Raw genomic sequence first — 24524 nt, 5'->3', positions numbered from 1 at the left:
TCTCCCACTAGACAGGACACCGTGGAAGCTTCATGTGACTTCATGGAGAACTAAAAATTTGGTAAGTAAACAACAAACTCTAGAATGCTACATTCTGGACCAAACTTTTAATTTAATGACTTCCATATAAAATTCATACCTCAGCATATTATTCTAAATAAAAGCTCCCCTTTCTGCATTCACTTAAGATCATTGTTAGTTGATTGTACGATCAATCTTCCTAATCAAAGTGCATTACTGGGTGTGTCTTTGCTCTCCTTCCTCTCTTCCTGCATTTTTCTCCCTTCATTAAGACTAGCAGAGCACAGCAACTACTGTCCCTGTGGAAAGTCTTACAACGAGAAGCTTTCTATGGGCAACATCTAACCGCGGCTACGTCTCCGCTCTGTGCTACGTGAATGCTATGACAGAAATCCATCTCAGACATGCCGCTCTTGACTTTTTCAAACTATTTTAAAACGAGTCACAATTTCCCTCAATTTGGAATCCCAGACTCTGGTGCATCAGCCTTTGGGAGATTAGTGAGGATTTCCACGTTGGAACAATAGGCATATTTCTATTAAATGTCACAGAATTTCATGCCAATTTTGGGATTCTTTGAAAAAAAAACACACTTTAATCATTGTAGGTCATTTGTTTATGATTCCAAATTTAAATGCACTCACAAAATATTTCCAGCTGAACTGATAATGACTGCTGTGTGTAGTTTACATAATCGAATTAGTTCATCTACAGCCACTATATTTTTAAATCAGCCCTAACAATATAGGAACAAGGGATATATTTATTCTAAATTCTCAAGGTTTTCACTTTCTTCCAATTCTCATGTTTCCACTTCTGTCCATCCCTTCTTCTCTAACCTCTCCTCGTGCATCATGGAATTCAGCAGTCTTGCTTATCTGTCTAAATCCTCCACCACGGAGTCATCAGAATTCTGATGGTAAGAGATCTGATCTGTGCTCTGTGGTTCATTGTGGAATCTGTGCATTCAAGGACCACAAAATCCAATCCAACCTACTGAAAATGGCCTTGTTTTCCTCTCCCCTTACTCCTCTTCCAAAAAGTTCTGCAGGTCAGCAGCTGAGGGAAGAGGTGTGATGTCAGATAACAACATCACTTTGTGCCACTGTACAACCTTGAGCGTGGGTGCAGGGCACACCTTCAGAACCTCACAGAGATGTGGAATATGTATAATTTTATAAACCAGCATCTCAAGGAATAAACATAAACTAATCAGGCTTAAATGTAAATGTACATAACATAATTATTAATGAAATTTAGAATTTTTGTCACTATTTATCTTCATAGTCGAATGAAATACACTAGAGATGAAAAAAAGTGAATGGTAGAGGTGCCCAAAGAAATAAAAGCAAGCATCAGAAAGCAGAAAGAGGGCAGGGAGTCAGGCAACAAGTTCAGCATACCATGTCTTATAGAACGGCATGGGGGAAAACATGAAAGGAAACTACTGCCTCAGTTATCTCTCCGAAGGAGGTGGCTTGGTTGTATTATCATTGGTTATTTCTCAGCAATTTCCCTGTGCCAGATCCAAAGGACATCAACTTGAAAATGATGCCATTGTCTGAATGTGATTAAGGCTCGTAAAAGAAAAATAAAGATTCCATCAAGGGCCCATTAAAATTGCTGAGCCAGAAGCTATGTGCTTTGTAAATATGTTACCTTCTGTCTAGAATTTTAAAAACAGTGTATTTGTTCGAAAGTTCCATTGCTGGTGGGAATGCAAACTTGTGCAACTACTTTGGAAATCAGTGTGGCGATTTCTCAGGAAATTCAGAATCAACCTACCCCAAGATCCAGTTATACCACTCTTGGGAATATACCCAAGAGATGCCCTATCATATGACAAAAGCATTTGTTCAACTATGTTCATAGCAGTATTATTTGTAATAGCCAGAACCTGGAAACAACCTAGATGCCCTTCAATGGAAGAATGGATGAAGAAAGTATGGAATATATACATATTAGAGTACTCCTCAGCGGTAAAAAACAATGACTTCGCAAATTTTGCATGCAAATGGATAGAAATAGAAAACACTATCCTGAGAGAGGTATCCCAGACCCAAAAAGATGAACATGGGATGTACTCATTCATAATTGGTTTCTAGCCATAAATAAAGGACATTGAGCTTATAATTTGTGATCCTAGAGAAGCTAAATAAGAAGGTGAACCCAAAGAAAAACATATAGTCATCTGCCTGGATATGGGAAGTAGACAAGATTGCCGGGCAAAAACTGGGAACCTGGGGGTGAGGTGGCATGGGGCTAAGGGGAACTGGGGTGAGAAACATGAGAAGGGGAGGATTGGGGGAGCTTGGTGGAATGGGATGGTTGGGGTAAAGGAAGGGTGGACATGGGAGCAGAGAAATATATATCCTAATTAAGGGAGCCACCTTAGGGTTGGCAAGAGACTTGACTCTAGAGGGGCTTGCAGGTTTCCAGGGAGATGTCCCCAGATAGTACCTTGGGCAACTGAGGAGAGGGAATCTGAAATGACCCTATCCTATAGCCATACTGATGAATATCTTGCATATCACCTTAGAACCTTCATCTGGCGATGGATCGAGATAGAGACAGAGACCCAAATAGGAGCACCGGACTGAGCTCTTAAGATCCAAATGAGGAGCAGAAGGAGGGAGAACATGAGCAAGGAAGACAGGACCACAAGGGGTGCACCCACCTACTGTGACAGTGGAACTGATCTATTGGGAGCTCACAAAGGCCAGCGGGACAGAGACTGAATAAGCATGGGATGAAACCGAACTTTCTGAACAGGGCAGACAATGAAGGCTGATGAGAAGCCAAGGACAATGGCACTAGGTTTTGATCCCAATACATGAACTGGCTTTGTGGGAGCCTAGCCTGTTTGGATGCTCACCCTCCTAAACCTGGATAGAAGTGGGAGGACCTTGGACTTCCCGCAGGGCAGGGAATCTGGACTGCTCTTCATTCATTCTCGAGAGGGAGGGGGAATGGAGTGTGTGGGGGGGAAATGGGAGTGGGGGGAGGGGGCAATGTGTGGAAGGAGGGGGAGGGAAATGGGAAATGGGGAGGAGGCGGAAATTTTTTTTCAACAACTAAAAAGAAATAAACAAAAAAAGAAAAAATATATACATAAATGCAAATGTAACTTTATGTATATATTTTATTAGAGTGTGTGCATGTGTGTGCATGCACATCTTGAGCTAGCATATGTGGCATTTGGAGGACAACTTGTGGGGTCAATTCTCTTTGTCCACCATTTTGGGTTCAAGAAGTTAACACATACTGTCCGACTTTGTCAGGCTTGGGAACAAGCACCTTTACCCACTAAGCCATCTTGTCTAGCCAATGGCACCTTTGTACATAAAATGAAATCTAAAGCACCTGGAAAAGAAAAAGTTCTTATCCATTGTTGAAAACCATCCATCCTCTCAGGGTATAGAGCAACGCTGGAAAGAGCCATTTAACTACCTAGAGCACACACGGAGGCAAGCTGACAGTCTTCAAAGTATTACTCGTCCCCCGAACAAAACGAAATGCAAAACCATAATATAGTTTCGTCCAACATGGCTTCTAAAATACACGATTTTTTACTTGGTTGTTGTGGGATATTTTGATCGCACTCTGACATTTCTGAGACGGTCCACTAAAGATATCTTGAGCTAGGGGGCAGAGCCAGAGACTGGCTTACTGGAATTGGCCATAGAGAAGCCAGGAGTTTGGCTAGAGAAGACTCACAGGAAGGAAAGGGCAGGGACTGGAGCTTGAGCTTCCTCTTGGTTCTGGACAAGGGAAGAGATTCTTCTCTTGCTGCGTCTCCAGACAAAAAGCAAGGACAGTTAGTAGCTACTCAATCTCTTTGAGCTAACAGGTTTTTACTGCAGTTTTTGACTTCTGAATTTTATTGATAAATGGAATGATAGAGACTTAATTTAAACCTACATATCAAGACTATGGCACAGCCTGGATTTTGGGTGAGGCTCTTATATCAACGCCCAGAGGACACTAACCAAGTAAGAGATGTGATTGAAATGACCAAATGCCTCCAGGAGGAGTCACTACTCACAATGTTCATCAGGGTGAGGAGGTAGTTTTGGACATGCTCTTTGCCATGGAAACGGACCACAGAGTCATCCACTCCCAGAAGCACCTCGATGTTGTAATCGTTCTCTCCCGAGTGTCTGCGGCGCCTCATTGTCTCATTCAGCTGCTGGCCAAGGTTGCTGTAAACTGTGCCTAGATCATCAAGGCCTTCCAGATTCGACTCTATTAAGAGACAAAAGGAACCCAGGCATTTCAGTTTCCCCAATGGGCCTTCCAGTACTTTCTTAGAAATATATCTTTTCAGGGGCCATCACTATAATCCAAATCATTATCGTATTGCTTTCATTTTGTTTGGGAAATAATAGGCACATATATGTATGCTCAGGATGACTCCCAGTGTATTCAACGCTCACAGTAATGTACAATAGTACTACCATACTATTGAACCGCTGTACCAAACTGAATAGTCACAAGGATAACAGTGGTTAGTCTTCTCCTTGCTGAGTCCTAGGACAGAGAAAAGGCAATAGGGTACAGCATGGAGACAAGTTATAGAATTACTCAATAAATTACTCAAATTTAAATAAATGTCCTGTGTCACCACAGTAACCCTGATTAATCTACAATCCAATGATCATGGGGTCTATAACTTATACAATATAAAGTTAGAACACTCTAATCTGCAGCCTTAACTTCAAGATCAATTTCTGTCATCTCAACATAGCTACAATTTATGATAACTATTACTGGCCATGGCTAATGTCTTGCTTTACTATGTTGGAGTATGGCTGTCTGGGGAATATGGCTGGAGAAAAAGTGGGCAGACACATGGGTACAGCCAGTTGACACTATAGTTCTCCAAACTTGGCTGGTCTCTCATCCAAGAGCAGGTAATATCTAATGCTGTATACCTGAATTTGTGAGAGAGCAAAGTAAGGAGTCAATCAGAAGATGACTGATAGAGAAATATAGAAGCACAATTTACTTTTATTTGTATCAAAGAAGTATTATAGTTCTTTAAATGGACCTTTCATATATAGATATAAACATAGAGATATGGGAAGGAATGAGGCAGATACTATTTGCATTTCACAACCTAAATTCTCCATATTTGGTGAAGAACTGTTTTGGCGAATTAAAACATGAAATATAAGTTGGTACTAATATCATTCAACTGCTGGCATAAAAAAAAAACCCATGAAGGTATGTTCATTTCCATTTCAAGTCTATAAAACCCAGAAAGGAATTTATTCTATAAAATGCCTTGATGTCTAAAACTAGCTTGACAGAAGCAGGTCTGACTCACAGTTTATATAGAGGTTTATTGAGTACTGTGTGGAGGCCTATGAACCATCTGAATCAGAGTCTTGACATGAATGAATAGGCATTTTCCTCCCCACCTTTGTGGTTTTAGTGAAGTCGCAGGAAAGGATGTCTCTCGGCCAAGAAGGCTGATGACCAAGCTTTAATCACATGGGATTAGAGGCATGGAAGTACATACCCTGCTCACACCTCTTCAGCCTCTCACAAATATAGAGAAACACCCAGCCCTGCCCAGCACGTACTGGCATCAGCTACGCTGATGACTACTTGGTTTAAAAGCTATACTGTACTTCACTTTGACCCAAGCTCAGTTCCTAATTCATTAGCTGGGGATTTTCTCCTCACCGAGAACTCTCTCTGGTTCCGGGGTGTAAAAATAACTCTCACCACCGTCCACATCACACAGAAAGCTTCCTTCAAAAACTGCTTTTCAAGATCCGGGAACCTATACTGAGGCTGGAAACTATGCTCACACACAGCTTTGCCATGCAACCTCACGTCTCTCGGCACACTTGAGAATGTGAGAGGTGATAGCGAGTGTATGCACAGGACTGCTGGTGGATTAGCTCTCCGTTCTAACAATGACTTGTTTGGCAGGCTTCTCTGAGGCAATGTTCAATGGAAATACGCTAGCAGCATCGTTATATTATCAAACCTGATGAATGGATGAAGAAAGGTGAGGGTTTATTGCACAGACAGTTCATTTCACCTTGACGCTTCCTGTCTGCCTTTTGCATTTCTCCTTGAATAAATGGAAAGAGTGGAGACATTTGGAACCTTTAAATCCCAAGGCCCTTTTGTCTGTCTTTTACGCTGTGCTGTACAATCTTATTTTCCTTGATTCTCAATGTGGACAGTGTCAAACATTAGGACAACTTCTGGCAGTTTTACTTACACACATCATGATTCTGGTCATCTCATTCACAATTAATTTGCCTTAGTAATGTAACATCCAAATTATTTCTAGAATACTTTTTTTCTTTCTCTCCCAAGACAGGGTCTCACTGTCTGACTGTATTCTCCAGGCTGGACTTGAACTTGCAATATGCCTCTGATTCCAGGGATACTAAAATTAAGGTGTGTACCAGCACAACCAACTAACAGGGACTTTATAATCAGACAACTTTATGTTCAGATCTTGATAATGACTCATCCAACTGTAGTTTTATATAAGATGACAAACCTCTGACCCTCAGCCACTTGATTCATGAAATGGAATAATCCTTACACTTAGGGCTGGGGAGATGGCTTGGCTTATTGAACAAGCATGAGGACCTGAATCAAACCTCAGCATCCATGTGTAAAGACTGAGAACAGCTTCCTCCGAGCCTCTGACCTCAGTGCTCTGGGATGTGTGAAAGGGGATAGGAGGCATACTGAGGCCTACTGAAGAGCTTCCTCTTAAGAGAGACCCTGTCATGAGAGAATATGTTGGATCAGTACAGAGAAGGAAACTGGTCTTCCAGCCTAGCTCTAGGTTCACTTAGAGGTTCTGCCTCAAGAAAAGAAGGCTAATCGATATAACAGGACACTTGGCATTCTTTTCTAGCCTCTGCATGTATACAAACTACCCCCTGTCCCAAGACACAGACCATTCACATCTACTTCCTCATAGCTCCCAAAATATATTCTTTCTCATAAACGGCTTCTAGATTCAAATCTCTAACTTCGTGTACTCAACATAAGAGTTCCGGTAGGGGCCAGAAATCTAGAAAGAGGTCACTAGAAAGAGGATGCCATAGGTGTGAGGGTATAATAAAGTACAAGTAATATAAACATAGACTTGGGGATAACTGAGGTGGAAAGATACAAGCAAGAAGGGGTGGTAGAATATGGGACACAAGGAGGTGAGGAGGAGGGTTAATCAAAATGAAGGGATTATAGAAGATCCATATGGAAATCTACTATCTTATAAACAACCAACAAAGTATAATTTATGGAAAAAGTTAGAAAGGAGATACCTTTAGACAAAGCTCCTCCTAGAAGCTGATTCTCCTACCTTGGACATCCAGCTACTGGTGATGTATAAATTCTCTTCAGGTTAATTTCCTTCCTTTCAAATAGCTTCACCAGCTCTAGCATCAGAGTCAGGTCCAATAAATTGGACCTCCCTATGCCTCTTATAGTCTGGAACTCCCTATGCATCTTACAGTCTGGACCTCCCTATGCCTCTTACAGTCTGGAACTCCCTATGCATCTTACAGACTGGACCTCCTTATGCATCCTACAGACTGGGCCTCCCTATACATCCTACAGACTGGACCTCTCTATGCATCTTACAGACTGGACCTCTCTATATATCCTACAGACTGGACCTCCTTATTATGCATCTTACAGACTGGACCTCTCTATGCATTTTATAGACTGGACCTCCCTATGCATCCTACAGACTGGACCTCTCTATCTATTCTACAGACTGGACCTCCCTATCTATCCTACAGACTGGACCTCCCTATGTGTCTTTCTTAGGAGTAGTTGAGAAAGTTTGTAGGAAGCTTTTGGCACATTTAACGATTTCAATGGCCAGAATCCAACCACACAAAATTACAACCATCCCTAGCTGACAAGAATAGATGCTTCAGTATGTTTCAGGCAGAGAAAAAAAAAATCCAGCCTTGTGCCTAAGGCCAGGCTCATCCACAGCATATGCTTAGATAGGGAGGTGCCATTCCAAGGATGAAGACCCAGTGATGGACGGCTAACAGGAAACCCACTTTGCCAGATTTTTGTTTCAGAGTCTGCTCCTCCGTTTTCTGCTGGGTCTCTTATTTGCAGTCTGCATTTGTACATTTTATGTGGAATTTCATGCTGTGGTAATTTTGCATTTTTCTCACCTTCTCAGTGTCTACAGAGAGGCACAGTCCTTCACTTGTGTGGTACTAGTAGATTCTTATCACTGTTTCAGGTTGCTCTCATTTCTATTTACTTAAATTTTATGCATTAAAAAATGCACCATCATCACATCCATCCCTAATTCCCTCTCTTGAGCTCCTCAACATTTCCCAACATAGTTTCCATCTTCCTCTAGAAGTTTGTCTTCATTTTTAATAACTGAAATCTCTGTGATTGGGCAAGGCTGTCAAAAAAATACAACATTCCTGTAAAGTTAAATATAAGATAAATAAAAGTTTTATTTTTACTCTGGTATTATAGGGGAAATAGTTAATACAAAAAATATATTCAACATGAAATAAAAATAATATATTGTTATTTGCTAATCCAGCAACTCTAGGTGTGGGGAACCTTCCCCCAAGCAATGCATGTGGTCACAGGCTCAGTCACGGGCTGGCTCACTCTCTCGCACTCTTCCTTACTTGACCCCTGCAGGTCTGCTCAGTTTAATGAAATGATAAACTACTGCTCCCTCATTTTCTTCTTTGACTTTTGCTTAAAACAGTTTGACATGAGTTCCTAACACTTGAAACTAACAGAACCTCTATGAAGCTATTAATTAACCTGCCTTATACAATCACCAACAGTATTCTTTTCCAATATTATTTATAAAACTATTATTAGCTACACAGTTCTTTGCAAGGACTCTGTATTCTCTTTTACCTTATGAATTGATCATTTTAGTTCAATTTTACTTTAAAGACTTCATTATCAGTAACCATTCCTTTTCTTAATATATATCAATATATTTAGTTACTAAAATCTGGAGGTTATTTTTCAAGGGCAATACAGTCTATAATCTTTATATTTTAATAGGTCATACATTTAACAGCACTCTAAAGTTTTCTTCGTCTTCACTAAATTCCTTTCTTTCATATTTGTGGCCTCTGTAGTTGAGTTCCATTAAATCAAGGCGTGATGACAGATGGGGAAAGAGGTGATCACACCCAATTTACTTTTATAGTCTGATCATCCTACACTGCTAGGAAGGTTTGGAAAAAGCCCCACTGAATAGAGGGATGTGGTTGCATTTCACGGTTGTCAGTTTCAAAGCTTACATTATTTCTACCAGTTAACCTTTTCTCTGTTTCCTTCCTATAAATTTAAAAGTGTCTTTCTCTCAAATATCCCCAGAGATTCTGCAAGAATCATGTAGATTACTTTCTACAAAGTCATAGAGAATGAGTAATGCAAGTTTACAAAAGTAATCATAACCAAAATATTATGTATTAGCATTTCTATGTATTACTTGAAATGAATACATCATCAAGAATCCAGGAACTTTCCCTGCCATTTTTTCTAAGCACCAATAATCAATCTAGCAGGAACAGGTCAAACTTGCCTTCTTTCCTAGAGCCAGCACTACAGTGGTAAGATTAATGACAAGGGTAAGAAGAATAAAAAAGCATGAAAATACTAAAAGGGGCAAAGCAAAGGAGGGGCAGTTTTGTATAAGGTTTTCAAAAGAAGGGAGGGCATAGGCAGAGACCTCACAAAGTGATGGAATAGACCGTGTGAATATCTACATTATATTTGCTTGAGATACATGCCAACCTTTTACATGTCCTCAGTACTATGGCTGAATGTGGTCCGTCTCTAACTGGTTTGTCTGTTGGAATCCTGGGTTCTTAATTGTGGTATTAAAAGAAGGTTTGAAATCTTTAGGAGGTGGGGACCAGTGGGAGTTCACTAGAGCAATGTCCTGAGACAGGACTGTAAGAACCTAGCTGCTCTCTGCATTCCTACATCAAGATGCCATCTCTTGCTCCCAGTAATTGTCATCTACAGTAATATGATGCACAGAAAGAGCCCTTGCCATAACAGATGATGTACAGGCCACACCCTTAAGAAACCAAAATTGTGAACTAAAGAAACTTCAATTTGAGTAGCTTGCCTTGAGTATTTTGTTGAAGTAACAAAATCTGAGTAATACATAAGTATATTAATATCTATCTTATAAGCTTTTCCAGAAAGCAGTTGCAAAATATAAATAAAATAATAATAGATTCGAGTATGTGGTAAATTAATTTCAAGAATTGTTTCATGAAGGCCTTAATACACAGGACAGGAGAAAATGATAAGCTTCTGTTCCCATGGCATTCCTCTTGCTACCAATGACCAGAACACCAACATTACAGTAGTCCAGGAGCTGCTTCAACTAAGAGCAGGGAGCTTTATCTGCCTGGCAGCTATCAAGGATGTTAGGAATGCTAGCTAACACTAAGAAGGATTTGAAGAATTATTGCTGGTTCTAAAGAGAAGCACATAAGATCAGAGAAAGGTTAATGACGGACATTATAGTTGTCAATAACTGGTCAGAAAACAGACATTCCAGGCCAACAAGAACAAGGACCAGAATTCTGCCTACATCCATAAAGAGTATTATTAACCGGAGTCTGTAGTAAGAGGAGTGGCGGGCTGCATTCCTGCCCAGCTCCCACACAGCTAGCTTTATACCCGGAAATAATTACAAAGAAATTGTATTCTTTTAAACACTGCTTGGCCCATTAGCTCTAGCCTTTTACTGGCTAACTCTCATATCTTGATTAACCCATTTCTAATGAGTGTAGCACCACGAGGTGATGTCTTACCGGGAATATTCTTAACCTGCATTCATCTTGGAGAGGAGAGCTATGGCGACTGACCTCACTGCCTTCTTCCCAACATCCTGTTCTGTTTACTCCACCTACCTAAATTTCTGTCCTATTAAAGGACCAAGGCAGTTTCTTTATTTAACAAATGAAATCAACACAAAACAGAAGATTCTCCCATATCAAGAGTCTCCATATTAGAGATCAAGTCAGGGCTATAATTCTAGTTATTCAACCAGGGAGACTGAGGCAGGAAGGACACAAGAAAGTCCAAAGTCAGGCCAAGCTACAGGGTGAGCTCAAAGCCTGCCTGAACAATTTAATGAGGCCTCACCTCAAAGTAAAAAAGTAAGAGAAAAGTCTAGAGATACAGCTCATTGGTAGAGGTTCAGTCTTTAGTAACACACACATACACTGATTCTACTTGGCTAGTTATTTATTTTGATTTTATGGTGTGCTAAGCGTAGAACTTGTCTGGGATCTCAGACTTCTGACCTACAGAACCAAAAATGCTGGGTATCACCTTAAGCCATGAAGGCTGTAACAACTGAAAGGAATCAAAAGGGAACTGAATGGGCTATGAAATGAGCTCACAGTGCGGCAGTGCCGACATGAGTGGGAACTCATGACCTGGGAGAGTTGCAAAGGCCAAGAGAGACAGAGAGGATGCAGGGAACAGGGGAAAGGGGAGACAGACTAAAAAATATAGCTTAAAGCTCCAAGAAACTAATTTTGCTTTATAGGTTTTTTGATGTTTTTGTCTGCTAATTCTAACATTCCTGTCACTTCTGGGATGGTTTCAAAAAACTGCTTTTTGTCATCATTATGAGCTGCATTTTTCTGCTTCTCTGAATACTTGGTAATTTTTGATTAAGACAGCCAACATTGTAAATTTTATCTTTTTGGCTGCTGGATCTATTTGTCTTCCTATAAATATTCTTGAGCTTCCCCTTGGATGCAGTTAAATGATATGAAAACAGTTTGTTCCTTTTGGGTGTTATGTGTAAGATTTATTAGGCAGAGCCAAGGCAGCATCCAACTAGAGTTAGTGGCTGCTCCTGAGGCAGGCCGATTCTGGGCATCCTCCGGTGCTATGAGAATCCAGAGCAGCTACAGTCTGACCTGCAATAGCTCCTTGTGGAAGCAGCACTCTTTCCTCTACTTCATTCAGGTAGGGAGTTCTCTAAGCTTTGCCCATTTTCACAATTATATGCACCAAACAGGACTCAGCTACAGAAGACCAAGGACTCTGTATAGATCTGTGGAATTATATTTTTGTGTCCATCTCTCTTCACTCATCCTCAGTCATGTGACTCTTAGCTCTGACTTTTCAGTTCGAGAAATCGTTCAGGCTCTACCTGTATTCTCGTTTCCTGAGAGGCAGGCTAGAAATGGTTAGGACACTAAGTCTGGGCATTCCTGAACACCCCACCCCCTCTTTTTTCAATCCTCATCACTTGGGGTCATTCTGATTCACTGTTTGATATTTACTAGCATGCAAATTGTTTCTTCATATATTTTATCCATTTATGCCTGTTGCAATCAGGAAGATGAGCTACTTTGTGTAGTTTCATCTTGGCCAGGACTGGAAGGCCATTGGGATTTGGCTTTGCTGCAATTGTTTGGTGGGTGAAGAGTACTGGCCCTCTCTGAATTAGTAACATGACTTAGACCTCACATCCAGCATTTCCCAAGTGACTGCATACACAGTCCATTCCGATCTGTGAAAATCGGGTAACAATGAAATGCTCAACATGAGCCCTGGCAATATTCTTCTAGTAAAAGACATGTTTAGTCAGACATTCTAGGCCACGTGGGGACACTGATGACATTGCTCAGGAAGCAGAGAAGTGAGGGCTGAGTAGCACTTAGTAAACCTGAAAGATTTATATTCACTTTTCTCTTAAATGAATGGGAATTTTGTGGTCGATTAAAAACGATCTGAGCCAAAAGGTATTGCAAATGTGTTTGGAGAAAAACTGTTTCCAAGAGTTGGGGGTGGGGCAGCCTGCTTAGTAGTTGCTCAGCACAAACACGGAAGCCACTCAAGAAATGTCAACCATAACAAACACCTTAAATTCAAAGAACGTGATATTTGAAATATTGACTGACTATATTTAGCTCTAAACTCTTTACAGAACCAGGCCTATAAAAATCATATTCAGATGACAGTAAATTGAAGTGAACCTTCAAAGGCTGCTATAGAGTAAAGGCAAAAATTTCATATATTAAGGCTCACTGTAGCTCCTCTCTTGAAGTCAACAAGAACAATAAGAAACTCAGAATAAAAAATGTGCTACATTTACACAACGGAGTACCACACATCAGAAAAAATAACGACATCTTGAATTTTGCAGGCAAATGGATGTAGCTAGAGAACTTCATTTTGAGTGAGGTAATCCAGACCCAGAAAAACAATTATCATATGTACTCACTTATAAGTGTTTTTTTTAAACATAAAGCAAAGAAAACCAGCCCACAAATCACAATCCAGAATACCTAGACAACAATGAGGACCCTAAGAGAGACATACATAGATCTAATCTACATGGCAAATAGAAAAAGACAAGATCTCCTGAGTAAATTGGGAGCATGGGACCTTGGGAGAGGGTTGAAGGGGAGGGGAGAGGGTTGAAAGGGAAGCAGAGAAATATGTAGAGTTCAATAAAGATCAATTTAAAAAAAAGAAATTCAGAATAAACCTTCATGTAAGAAGATAGTGAGTAACAACAATTCATGGTACAAGTGGGTCCTCTTACATCTAAGTTCATGTGTTTATTATTTAAAAGTTTTGTGACAATTTTTACTTGAAAATCTTTATTTTTCAAGAATTTTATATGTGAAAACTGTATTTACATCATTTCCATCCCACTCTCCCCACTCTAACTCCTTCAGAATCCCCCAACTCTCAAATTCATGACCTCTTTTTCAATTAGTATTGCTACACACACACACACACACACACACACACACACACACACACACACACACACACACACCATCCCTCCTTTCCTACTCAGTCCATTTTACTTTGCTTTACGTATGTGTGTTTAGGGCTGCGTACTTGGGATTGGATAACTAATTCATCAGGAACCGAGTCTCCTGAGGAAGCCTACTCTCTGGGGTTAGTTAGAGTGGATGCTAACAGGGAGGAAAGCAGCAAGAGCAGCGCTTTACCCTCGAACAGCATCTAGGGGAAAGGGAGGAGGCATCATCTCTTCCTCCTGTTCTCTGACTTTTGCAGCACTAACAGCACACGGGTGGGCCAATCTGCTCTCCCCTTCTGGGCAGCAGTCCTAGATCCAAAGACTAGAAGCTACTGCTCCAGTCCTTCCAAAAAATTTAATGTGCATTTAATTCTTTACATTAAATCCTTTCATGCTTAAAATAGCTAGTGCGGTCTGAATTTCCTGGAATGGAATCTTGACATATATATGGTAAGTTATTTAACAAAACTGGCCTTCAAATGCAGGATCCATGCAGTAAGAGGTTTAGTTTCTCGGTAGCAAGATCCTCCCACCCTTGGAATTCTGTTTTTGTAATTCTTCACTTTACAGAGTTTCTGGGAACCTCTAGTTTCTCCTCCCGCATCTTTCAGGGATGCCTGCAATTTGGATAGCAGTTTCCTAGTCCCTACATGTCTTTTACTAAGATCGCCTATGAACACACTTTCAGTAAATACACCAAAAGGCACAGGATGTGTGCAAGACAAAGGTAATAGTTCGCTCATCACTTAACATACAGAACACCTCCCGCGTGGAGATGCTCTTGAGTAACATTTTCATACCCTCTGAGCTATTCCAAGCACTTGCTTAGACAAGTCCTAGAAGAGCATATGTGTTGTCTGATCTAACAAATTCCACTCCTCACCCCACCCCTCTCAATCTGGGGTCCAGTCAGTGGAGTTGCTTCTGTACAGACCCAAGCTAAATCAAGATTTCAGTTGCCTTCTTTCTAGGAGGTTCTCTGCCTTCTTGAGCTAATTGGTTTCTTCAATAGAGTGGATCTTCACACATTTGCTGTACTTATGCAGTCATTCAGCTCCACAGTCCAGCCCTCTGCTTTCCAGGGATGCCCTGAGATGGCCCTTTCTTGTGAGATTCTGTTCTCTTCATCCATTGGCTGAGAACCATCCAAGGTCCTCTGCATTTTACAAAGTCTCTTATACAAGCCATTCAGTAAGAGGGTTCATGACCTTGGTGTGTGTTTAGTAAAGGACACTAATTGCTACAGTGTCTTCCAGTATCTTCTCAAAAAATTACTTTACCTCAAGGTATTAGCTTCTCAAACCATCTTGCACATTTTCAAGTACTAAAAAGCCTGATATCATTTTTATTTTGTTTGATTTGTCAGATCAATGCCAAAGTCTAGTGATTCTTTAGGTGTATTGTTTTTAGACTTGCTATAACATCAGCAGTTCTATAACCATTATCATACCCAGGTGCTAAAAATGCGTCTCTTCCAATTTTCTGTTTTTTATAACCATCCCAGATAAAGCTATTTAAATTATCTTCTATATGTGACTCCATAAACTTCTAATAATGAATTCCCTTTTCACTAGGTACACATAGTTTGAAATTGGCCAAAAATTTAACCACATACCTATATTCTGTATTATCTCCTATTGCACAGTAGTTTTATTATTTCTTTAGAACAGTTAATCTGTTTTTTTTATCATTGCCATCACCATCACCACCACAACAAACTCCACCATCACCCTATCATCACCACACTCACCACCATCCTCACCACCACCACCATCCTCATTACCACTACTTGATTCCCTTAGCTACACAGTTGTTTGTCTGAACAAATGCTATCTCAAACATCCTTGAAGAACAATTCCAAGCTTTCCCTGTTCTAAGGAATCGGTCTGTTTCACGTCATCTCTTTCCAGTCTTAGAACACTCACAGCTAAAGTTCATAAAACAAACACTTCAGTCCTTAAAAAAAAGGAAGATTCATTTGTTACATTTTTTTTTGTATTTAGTTCAACAGACATAAGAATAAGATGTTGGTAAAGCAAAGAATAATCTCAGTTAAAGTTATAACCGCACATGACATTACAAAACAAAGCAAAACTAGGGGTGTGCTATAGAGTATTGCATAATAGTTAGCCTCACTCAAATAAGGGGCCTGTGATGTGTGTGTGTGTGTGTGTGTGTGTGTGTGTGTGTGTGTGTGTGTGTGAGAGAGAGAGAGAGAGAGAGAGAGAGAGAGAGAGATCACATTTCATTAGCGTATGTGAATATAGATGTGTGCATGCCCTGGTGCACATGGGGAGGCCAATGGACACCTCAGGTGTTGGTTCTTGCCATTGAGACAAGACACCTATGCTGTTTTCCCACTGCATTTGTCAGAAAAGTTAGCATGCAGACTTCAGAGGAGTCTACAATCTCTCTCTGCCTTCTCTCTGTGGAAATGTTGGGATGACAGGTGTTCATGGTATGCATTCAGCGTTTTGGTGGGTTTTGGGGATCTGAACTCAGGTCCTCATGCTTGCATGGTAAGGACTTTTACACACTCCGCCATTTCACCAGCCCAAAATTCGTACACAATTACTGTATCTATGTTTGAATTACTATATAAATTCCATAATATTTTGGCTGAGAGAGAAAAGTTCCTGAAATGCAGAATATATTAGAATTTAAAAAAAATATTAACGGAGTCCATTTTTAAGAGGTAAATATACTTAGAAAGTAATTCTGTTTAAACTATTTTTTTATTACTACTGTTACATATATATGTTTGTATGTATGTATATTTGGAGATATAGGGAGGAAAGGGAGGGGAAGTGTGATTTTATTTCAAATAAAATATTAAAGATAAAATAATTATGTTAATATAGGAAGTCATCAATAAATGTCTGTTAAAAATAAGTGAATAATCTATTAATTATATAGGTTTATAGAAAGGGGAGCCTATTGGGATTGCATTTGTTCAGATCTTGTTTAGGTAGTCATTTCTAGGAGACACTGTCTCACAACAGTGTTCCTGGTCTCTTAGTCTTACAATCATCCCATAGCTCTTCCATGACATTCTCTGAGCCTTAGATGCAGTAGCTGTAGCTCTTATCCATTGTGACTGGGATCCCAATACCCACAATAGCATTGTGTCTAGTGGAGGTTTCCTGGATGGTCTCCATTTGCTGTAGGGGAAGCTTCTTTGATGAGAGCTGAGAGCTATACCTACCTGTATCAATAGACACGTTAATGTGAACATGGAAGGAATCTCACAAAATCCATCCCCTGGACAAAGAATCACAGGCAACCAATGACTGTTGAGAGAGAATTAGCCTGTCCCAGTGGTGATTCCCCTTCTTAGTTATTTAATATAAAATAGCTGCTGAAAGAAGGGGAGACATTCTCTTGAGTAGTATAGCCACTGGTAAGTTACCCATGGTCGAGCAAATAACCCCCATGCACCCATGCTCACGGCAAATAACTGTAAGTCAAGTCACTGGGTAACAAAATAAAGGAGGCATCAAAGGGGATTGCTTGTGAAGAGAGCTGATATCAGCAGGGGTGGGAAAGAGGACTAGAAAAGAAAAATGAGGTGAACAGGATCAAAATAAATCATACGCATGTATGAAAATGAAAACTGATTATTATGTATAATATATGCTAATAAAAAGGAAAACTAAAGCAATTTACATATTCAAGGGTGGGCACACAGCTGTGTTAATGTTGTAAAACACAGAGAGTCATACAAAATTATACAGGCCTAGTATTGGAGGATTCAAAAAAAGCAAAGCCCTGAAGCTTTTTGGAATATTTTGGATATTGGATTTTTGTATTCGGGCTTGAGACATTTGTCCTGAAAAAAATCTATGCAAATATCTCAAAGTCTTAAAATATACCCCAATTTAAACATTCCTATTCATCAAGCACTTTGTAAAGGATACTCATCCTGAATTAGATGATATTATTTTATATTTTTCATAAAAAATTATCAAGTCATTTACTTATTGCGATCCATTTATCACTGCCAATTTGCCTACTCATTAGAATTTTTAATACCCTGTAATGGGTAGTTTTGTGTCAACTTGACACAAGCTGGAGTCATTTAGGAAAAAATAACCTCAACAGAGAAAATATCCCCACCAGGTCAGCCTGTGAGGAAGCCTGCTATGCATTTTCTCAATTGATAACTGATGTAGGTGGGGGAAAATCAATGTGGATGGTGCTACCCCTGAGCTGGTTGTCATAGGTGCTGTAAGGAAACAAAATGAGCAAGCCAAAAGGATTAAGTCAGTAAGAGCACTATGTATGCTCCATACACTCTGCACCTACTCTGACCTCCAGGATCCAGGCCATGAGTTTATGTCCTGACTTCTGTAGTAATAGGAGCAGCAGGGCTGCGTCCCCAGCACCCCGGCCGCCTGCTAGCTTATGCCCCGAAACAACAACACACAAATTGTATTCTTTTAAACATTGCTTGGCCCATTATATCTAGCCTCTTCTCGGCTAATCCTTGCACCTGGACTAGCCCATTTCTAATTATCTGTGTAGCCCACGAGGTGGCTTACCAGGGAGATTCTAGCCTATGTCCATTCTGGGTCGGAGCTTCATCGCATGTGCCTCAGAGAGCAGAGCTATCCCCGCATCTGCCCAGGAGAGGGGAGCATGGCATCTCTGCTCCAGCGAGCAGAGCTGTTGAGTCTGAGCTCACTTCCTCTTCCTCCCAGCATTCTGTTCTGTTTACTCCTCCCACCTATGTTTTAACCTATGAGGCCAAGCAGTTTCTTTATTGCTTAACCAATGAAATTAACAGATTGATATATGACACTCCCACATCAGACTTCCTGGTAATGGACTACAAGCAATAACATGAAATATAACCTTTTCTTCTTTGGTTGATTTTGGTCATGGTGCTTTATCAGAACAAAAACTACTCCCCCACTTTTACAGCCATTTGAAGTTCTATACAATGTCAAAATGAAAAAGGATTAAAGGAAAAAAAGGAACCCACCAAACTGGGATACAAAAACAAAAGAGAAAAATGATGTGTAAATAAGAAATAATTAATATCATTTCCTCTAAATGAAAGAATTATAAAATAAAGCTGAAAAATATAGATTAGGTTCTATAATCAACAAAAGCAGGAAGATATTGAGTACAAAGCCAATGAAGAAATTATTTGAATTTTATAGGACACTAAAGAAGAAGATATCAAATTCATCCATAATGAACCAATACTTTTTAAAAAGAACACTTAAAATAACACATTCTTAAGAGAAATTTAATAATTATGAAATCTTTACATTGAAAATTATGTGTCAAAGTCTAGTACAACTGAGCCGCTGAGATTATTCTCAGTCCATATTTGTGAAAACATCTATATCCAGCATACATGAAGTCCCATTACAAAAGCAAAACTAAAAGAGAAATTCTCAAACATTTTTAAAAACATGTGTGTGTGTGTGTGTGTGTGTGCGTGTACATGTGTGTATGTGTGTGTTTGTTTGTGTGGTTCCTCAGTGCATACATCCGGAAAAATAAAATTAAAGCCAGGTAAAATATGTCTACTATATCAACCACAGCAGGCTAGGTGGTGGTGGTATATGCTTTTAATCCTAGTACTGGGGAGTCAGGGACAGATGAAACTCTGAGTTGGAGGCCAGCCTGGTTTCTAGGACAGCAAAAGTTACACAAAGAAACCCAGTCTGTCTCAAAAATCAATATCGATGTGTGTGTGTGTGTGTGTGCGTGTGTGTGTGTATGCATGTGTGTGTGAATGTTAAATCTGGAAAACAAAAATTGACATACTAACACACTAAAATGCATTTGCATTTAAGTAACCATTGGTTTGATGCTTGCTTTGTTCTCAGAGACCAAAGGGTTGATCTGGAAAGCCCAGACACATGGATTAGCAAGAAAGGTGCATGATGAATAGGTAAGTAAATGTAGCAGAGAAAATATGCTTTTTAATAAGCTTCACAGGGAAACAGAATACCTTAGTGGAAAATTTAAATAGAAGCTTCATATAAAACATGAGAGCAGAGCTCATTGTTTAAAGTCTAAAATTGAAAAGAAAAAAACCTGAAGACAGCATGGAACTAGAAGAGGAGCATATGCAAAATCTGCGGGAGGGACTCTCAAAGCATAGAAATGTGGTCCCTGTGGTATCTGGTGAAATTAGTAGTTTCATAAAGTAATTAATGAAGAGAAGGTTTGCTAGGGAAGATCATCGTGATGACCTTGAAAAGGGTAAGATACATATTGCAAGAATCTGAAACATATCCCACTGAAATCTTGGTGTTTCTTACTTAATATTAAAAACTATTATTTGGCATGAGAATTTGCTCTTCACACTAAAATATAAGCAACTTGAAAAGTCAAGAAACTTAGAACTTATCAACTCTATGATCAATGAACAAAGGACTCAAAAATAGGAAATACTCCAAATAAAAGAAATATAATAGGATATTTGCCAAGAGAATTTGCCTTTCTAAAGTTCATCTTTCTGAATTTCTTTTATTAAATTGAATGTATTTTAAATTTTCATATATGCACTGTATTGAATGCATGCTCTTCCAAATAAATGAGAAAAAAGAAAGGTATGCAATTCCTCAAAAATGATTGTCTAGTGTATGGAGGAATTTGTGCCACTTCTGGAAGTTTACTAAAAATAATTGCACCAGCCATGTTTGGTGGTGCACGCCTTTAGTCCCAGGGCTCTGCAGGGTTAGGTCAGTGGACTTCTTGATTTTGAGTCATTTCTGGACTACCGAGTGAGTTCCAGGCCAGCAAGGGCTACAGACATTCCCAGTATTACACTCTGTATACTGTATTCACAGCAAGGCAAGCATGTTATCTTTCAGCCAGAGAGGTGGGTAAACATGCTCAGAATAGATGGAAAACCATTCTTTGGTATTTAGCCTGGGTTCCGGGCAAATAGTTTACTTATATCTTATAACCTCTTGTAAAATACCATCCTCAGACTTCCTCACCAAAATACCATTCATGTCTCCCATATTCTTTAAATATATAATATATGAGTGAGTATATATATATATAAACATATATATTCTTTAAATATATAATATATGAGTGAGTATATATATATATATATATATATATATATATATATAAACATAAAATACAGATGAATTATTTGTATTATTTGTTATTACTTCTTTGGCTACATTGGGAGCTTCCTAAAAGGAAAGTGACATTACTATATTTGAGGATCACTGAAAACATTCTTGAAAGTTATATACTGCACAAGAGAATCATGCCAAAAGAGCTACTATAGAGACTGGAGACATAGATCAGTGGGAAAAGTGCTTGCCTTGGAAGTATAAATACCCAAGTCTAACCTACAGAACCCATAAAAAAATCCTTCACACACACAATAGCTTGCACTTGTAAGGCCAGTACAAATAAGGTCACGATAGATCCCTGTGGCTTACAGCTTAGCCATTTAGACTAGAATGAGGAGGGAAGACAATTGAGGAATGACACCCAAAGTTGACCTCTAGCCTCGTTTCTTCCTCATATCTTGACACACACATGCATTTGCACGCGTGCACATGCACACACACACACCCCAAGCTCTTTTACTATCATAAATGCACATATATAGATATATCTACACATTTACTTAATGTGTGCATCATAACAATTTTCTGGTGTATGAAAGTAATTATCTGGAAAATGAATTTTTATTTTCTGCTATGAAAAGTTTTTGAAACATTGAGGATATTAAAATACTTATATGAATAAACATACCAATAACTGAATCAATATCTGATGCAAGAAAAATCAACATAGTTCTGAATGTTGGCTTTATCTCTCATTTTGGCAAGTGGGAAAATACGAATTCAACATGAAGATAATACAGACGAAACATACAGCGTTGAGGGTTGTCAACAAATGTTGATGGATTTTAGGGTTCATGGACACACAAAGTGAATTACGTTACAAAGGAAATTAGTCCTACAGTTAGATGGCAAATCCCATTAAAATGACTGTGGTGGAACACAGGTCCAGGGTCCTGTGATGCTCAGACTGCTCATAATTGTTAATGTCACTTCACATGAGAAACAGTCCTGTCTGAAGAAATGAACTTTTTACTTTTAGATTTTCAAGTATTTAATAGACTGTACGTAAGATGGGATATTTTGATTATTTGCTTTGGAATAAAATATCATGCTTAATACCCAACATTTCCAGGGGCAATTCACACTGTTTGAGAAAAAATGGTAGCGATTTACTATGTCTTCAGTCATTATTGGTCTGAAGTAGAAGATACTAACCCAAATGGAAAAAAAAAAGTGTTTAAACTCCATGCTTCCAGATGCACACAGTAATTCCATCCAGGGTTAGTTGCACTATGATTTGAATAGAAGGGTAAACCCAGATTTATACATGTGAGAAATACAGATGCGATTGTTCTTACAAGCTATGTTTTTTAAGGTTCATCTTGGTAAATTTTGTTTGCATCTAACATGTGCTGTAATTTAGAATTTCTTAATTATTATTGTTATATATATGTATACATACATATATGTGACTATATAAACATATATGAAAGACAGTTATAGAGTCCATTTACTGTTGTTTTTCTGTAAATGTGTTTAGGGCTGACCACTTGGCATTGGATAACCAATCAGGAAGCTCATCTCTAAAGAAAATGAGTTCTTCTTCTCTAAGCAGCCACTGATTACCTGTATCTCTTCACCAACAGGCAGGGCCTTCTGAAATTCCCCACATCTACAATGGCATGTCAACTGCTGTTATCATTTTAAGGTCTTGTATGGGCAACCATGTTGTTGAGATTTTACAGGTGTAAGTTCCCTACAATGCCTAGATGACATTATCTAGTTACAGATATCCTAATCCTTGGAGTCTTACAATCTTTCTATATCCTCTTTTGTAATTTTCCTTCAGCCTTAGGTATAGGTGCTGCACTGGAGATATATATTTGAAGCTGCTCACCCTACTTTCTCATGCAACAAATTACAGGGCTTTACAATATGTAAAACAAAAACAGATATACTTAAAATGAGGAAATGAACATTGTAATTAGATTTTAACTAATATCTAAGAACAAAATATCTTTAAAAATCAGGGCATAAAAGGGCACAGTCAATAAGACAAAAAGGCAGCCTACTGAAAGGAAAGATATCTTCACCAACCCCACATCAGACAGAGCACTTATCTCCAAAAAATATAAAGAACTCAAGAAAATAGACATCAAAATACCAAATAATCCAATTAAAAATTGGGTGCAGATCTAAACAGAGAATTCTCAACAAAATAATCTCAAATGATCAAATGACAGGAAATGTTCAACATCCTTAGTCATCATGGAAATACAAATCAAAACATCTCTGAGATACCATCCCATACCAGTCAGAATGGGTAAGATCAAAAACACCTGTTACGGAGCACTTAAATGGTGTTTGTGAGCAGTACTTAATGGCAAATTGCTTAATGGCAACATAGAAGCTGTATCCCTGGGCTAGGGCAATGAGCATGGCTCACAGAGACAGTGAACACACCTCTGCCATGTTGGAAGGGGCTGAGCCAAGCAAGGGTCAAGTCACAGCGTTATTCCTCGCCATGTGTGCTTAACAGTTTAAAGCAGTGATCCAAAAAGAATTACAAATATGCAAAAAAGACAAATTTGACAGAAATAGACCTCTAAACTGGGCATAGTGTTTAATCAATCTCCATGGGCTTAAGACAAAGAGGATAAAAGATAGAGTCATAGATAAAAAAATAGTTTAAGGTGATTAAACTGAGGTTCTTAAAAGAAAAATTCCCAGAAATCCACGAGGATGATTCCAGCTAAGACCTAAGCAATAGAGGAGACAGGGCTCGAACTGGCCTTGCCCTGTAGTCAGACTGATGAACATCTTAAATATCACCATAGAACCTTCATCCAGCAACTGATGGATGGGGATGCTGAGATCCACAGCAGAGCTCCCAAAGTCTGGTTAAAGAGACGGAGGAGCGAGAATATGAGCAAAGGGGTCAAGACCATGATTGGGATACCCGCTGGAACAGCTCACTTGAACTAATGGGAGTCCCACCAACTCTGACCTGACAGTGGGGGAACCTGCACAGAACTAAACTAGGCCCTCTGAATGTGGGTGACAGTTGTATGGCTGGGGCAAACCATGTGGTCACTGGCAGTGAGACCAGGACTTATCCCTGCTGCTTATACTGGCATTTTGGAACCCATTCTCTTTGGAGGGATACCTTATTCAACCTAGACATAGTGGGGAGGGCATTGGTTCTGCCTCAAAGAAATGTTTTAGATTTTTGGCGATTTCCTATGAGAAACCATAAACTCTCTGAGGAGTGGATGGGGGGCATGATGGGTGGAGATGGTGAAGGGAGAGGAGGGGAGGGAGTGGGAACTGAGATTGGTTGCTAATGAGAAAAGATAGTTGTTTTTTTTTAAAGAAAGTTATGCACTGTAAATGCTGTATACAAAATGGCAAATTCTGAAAACAGAATAAATCCCACAGCATATTAAACTCAGTGACACTTAAAAAAAATCAGGGCATGACAAGATAATACAAAGAGTACAATTACATTGTGTCCTTGTAACAAACATTCTAAATGCAATGGTGACAAAAACACATTCTTTTCAAGTGGCCATGGAATCTTTTTCTGCTATTAGATCATAATACTTTATAGTGAGCCATAATATAAATCT

The 24524-nt window shown here is 39.2% G+C and overlaps 1 protein-coding gene across 2 annotated transcripts in view; it reads right to left on the bottom strand.

Moving 5' to 3' along the window:
- The window catches only part of Adamts3 (ADAM metallopeptidase with thrombospondin type 1 motif 3), a 199110-nt gene that overhangs the window by 45462 nt on the left and 129124 nt on the right, over positions 1–24524 (bottom strand). For both annotated transcript variants that reach the window (XM_075943049.1, XM_075943050.1), the window contains exon 5: positions 4067–4266. In XM_075943049.1, coding sequence (XP_075799164.1) covers positions 4067–4266 — 200 coding nt within the window. The remainder of the gene's footprint in view (positions 1–4066; positions 4267–24524) is intronic.

This window comes from Microtus pennsylvanicus, chromosome 12 (genome assembly GCF_037038515.1).
Source record: "Microtus pennsylvanicus isolate mMicPen1 chromosome 12, mMicPen1.hap1, whole genome shotgun sequence".
NCBI lineage: Eukaryota > Metazoa > Chordata > Mammalia > Rodentia > Cricetidae > Microtus > Microtus pennsylvanicus.
This window is presented reverse-complemented; position numbering and strand designations above follow the sequence as displayed.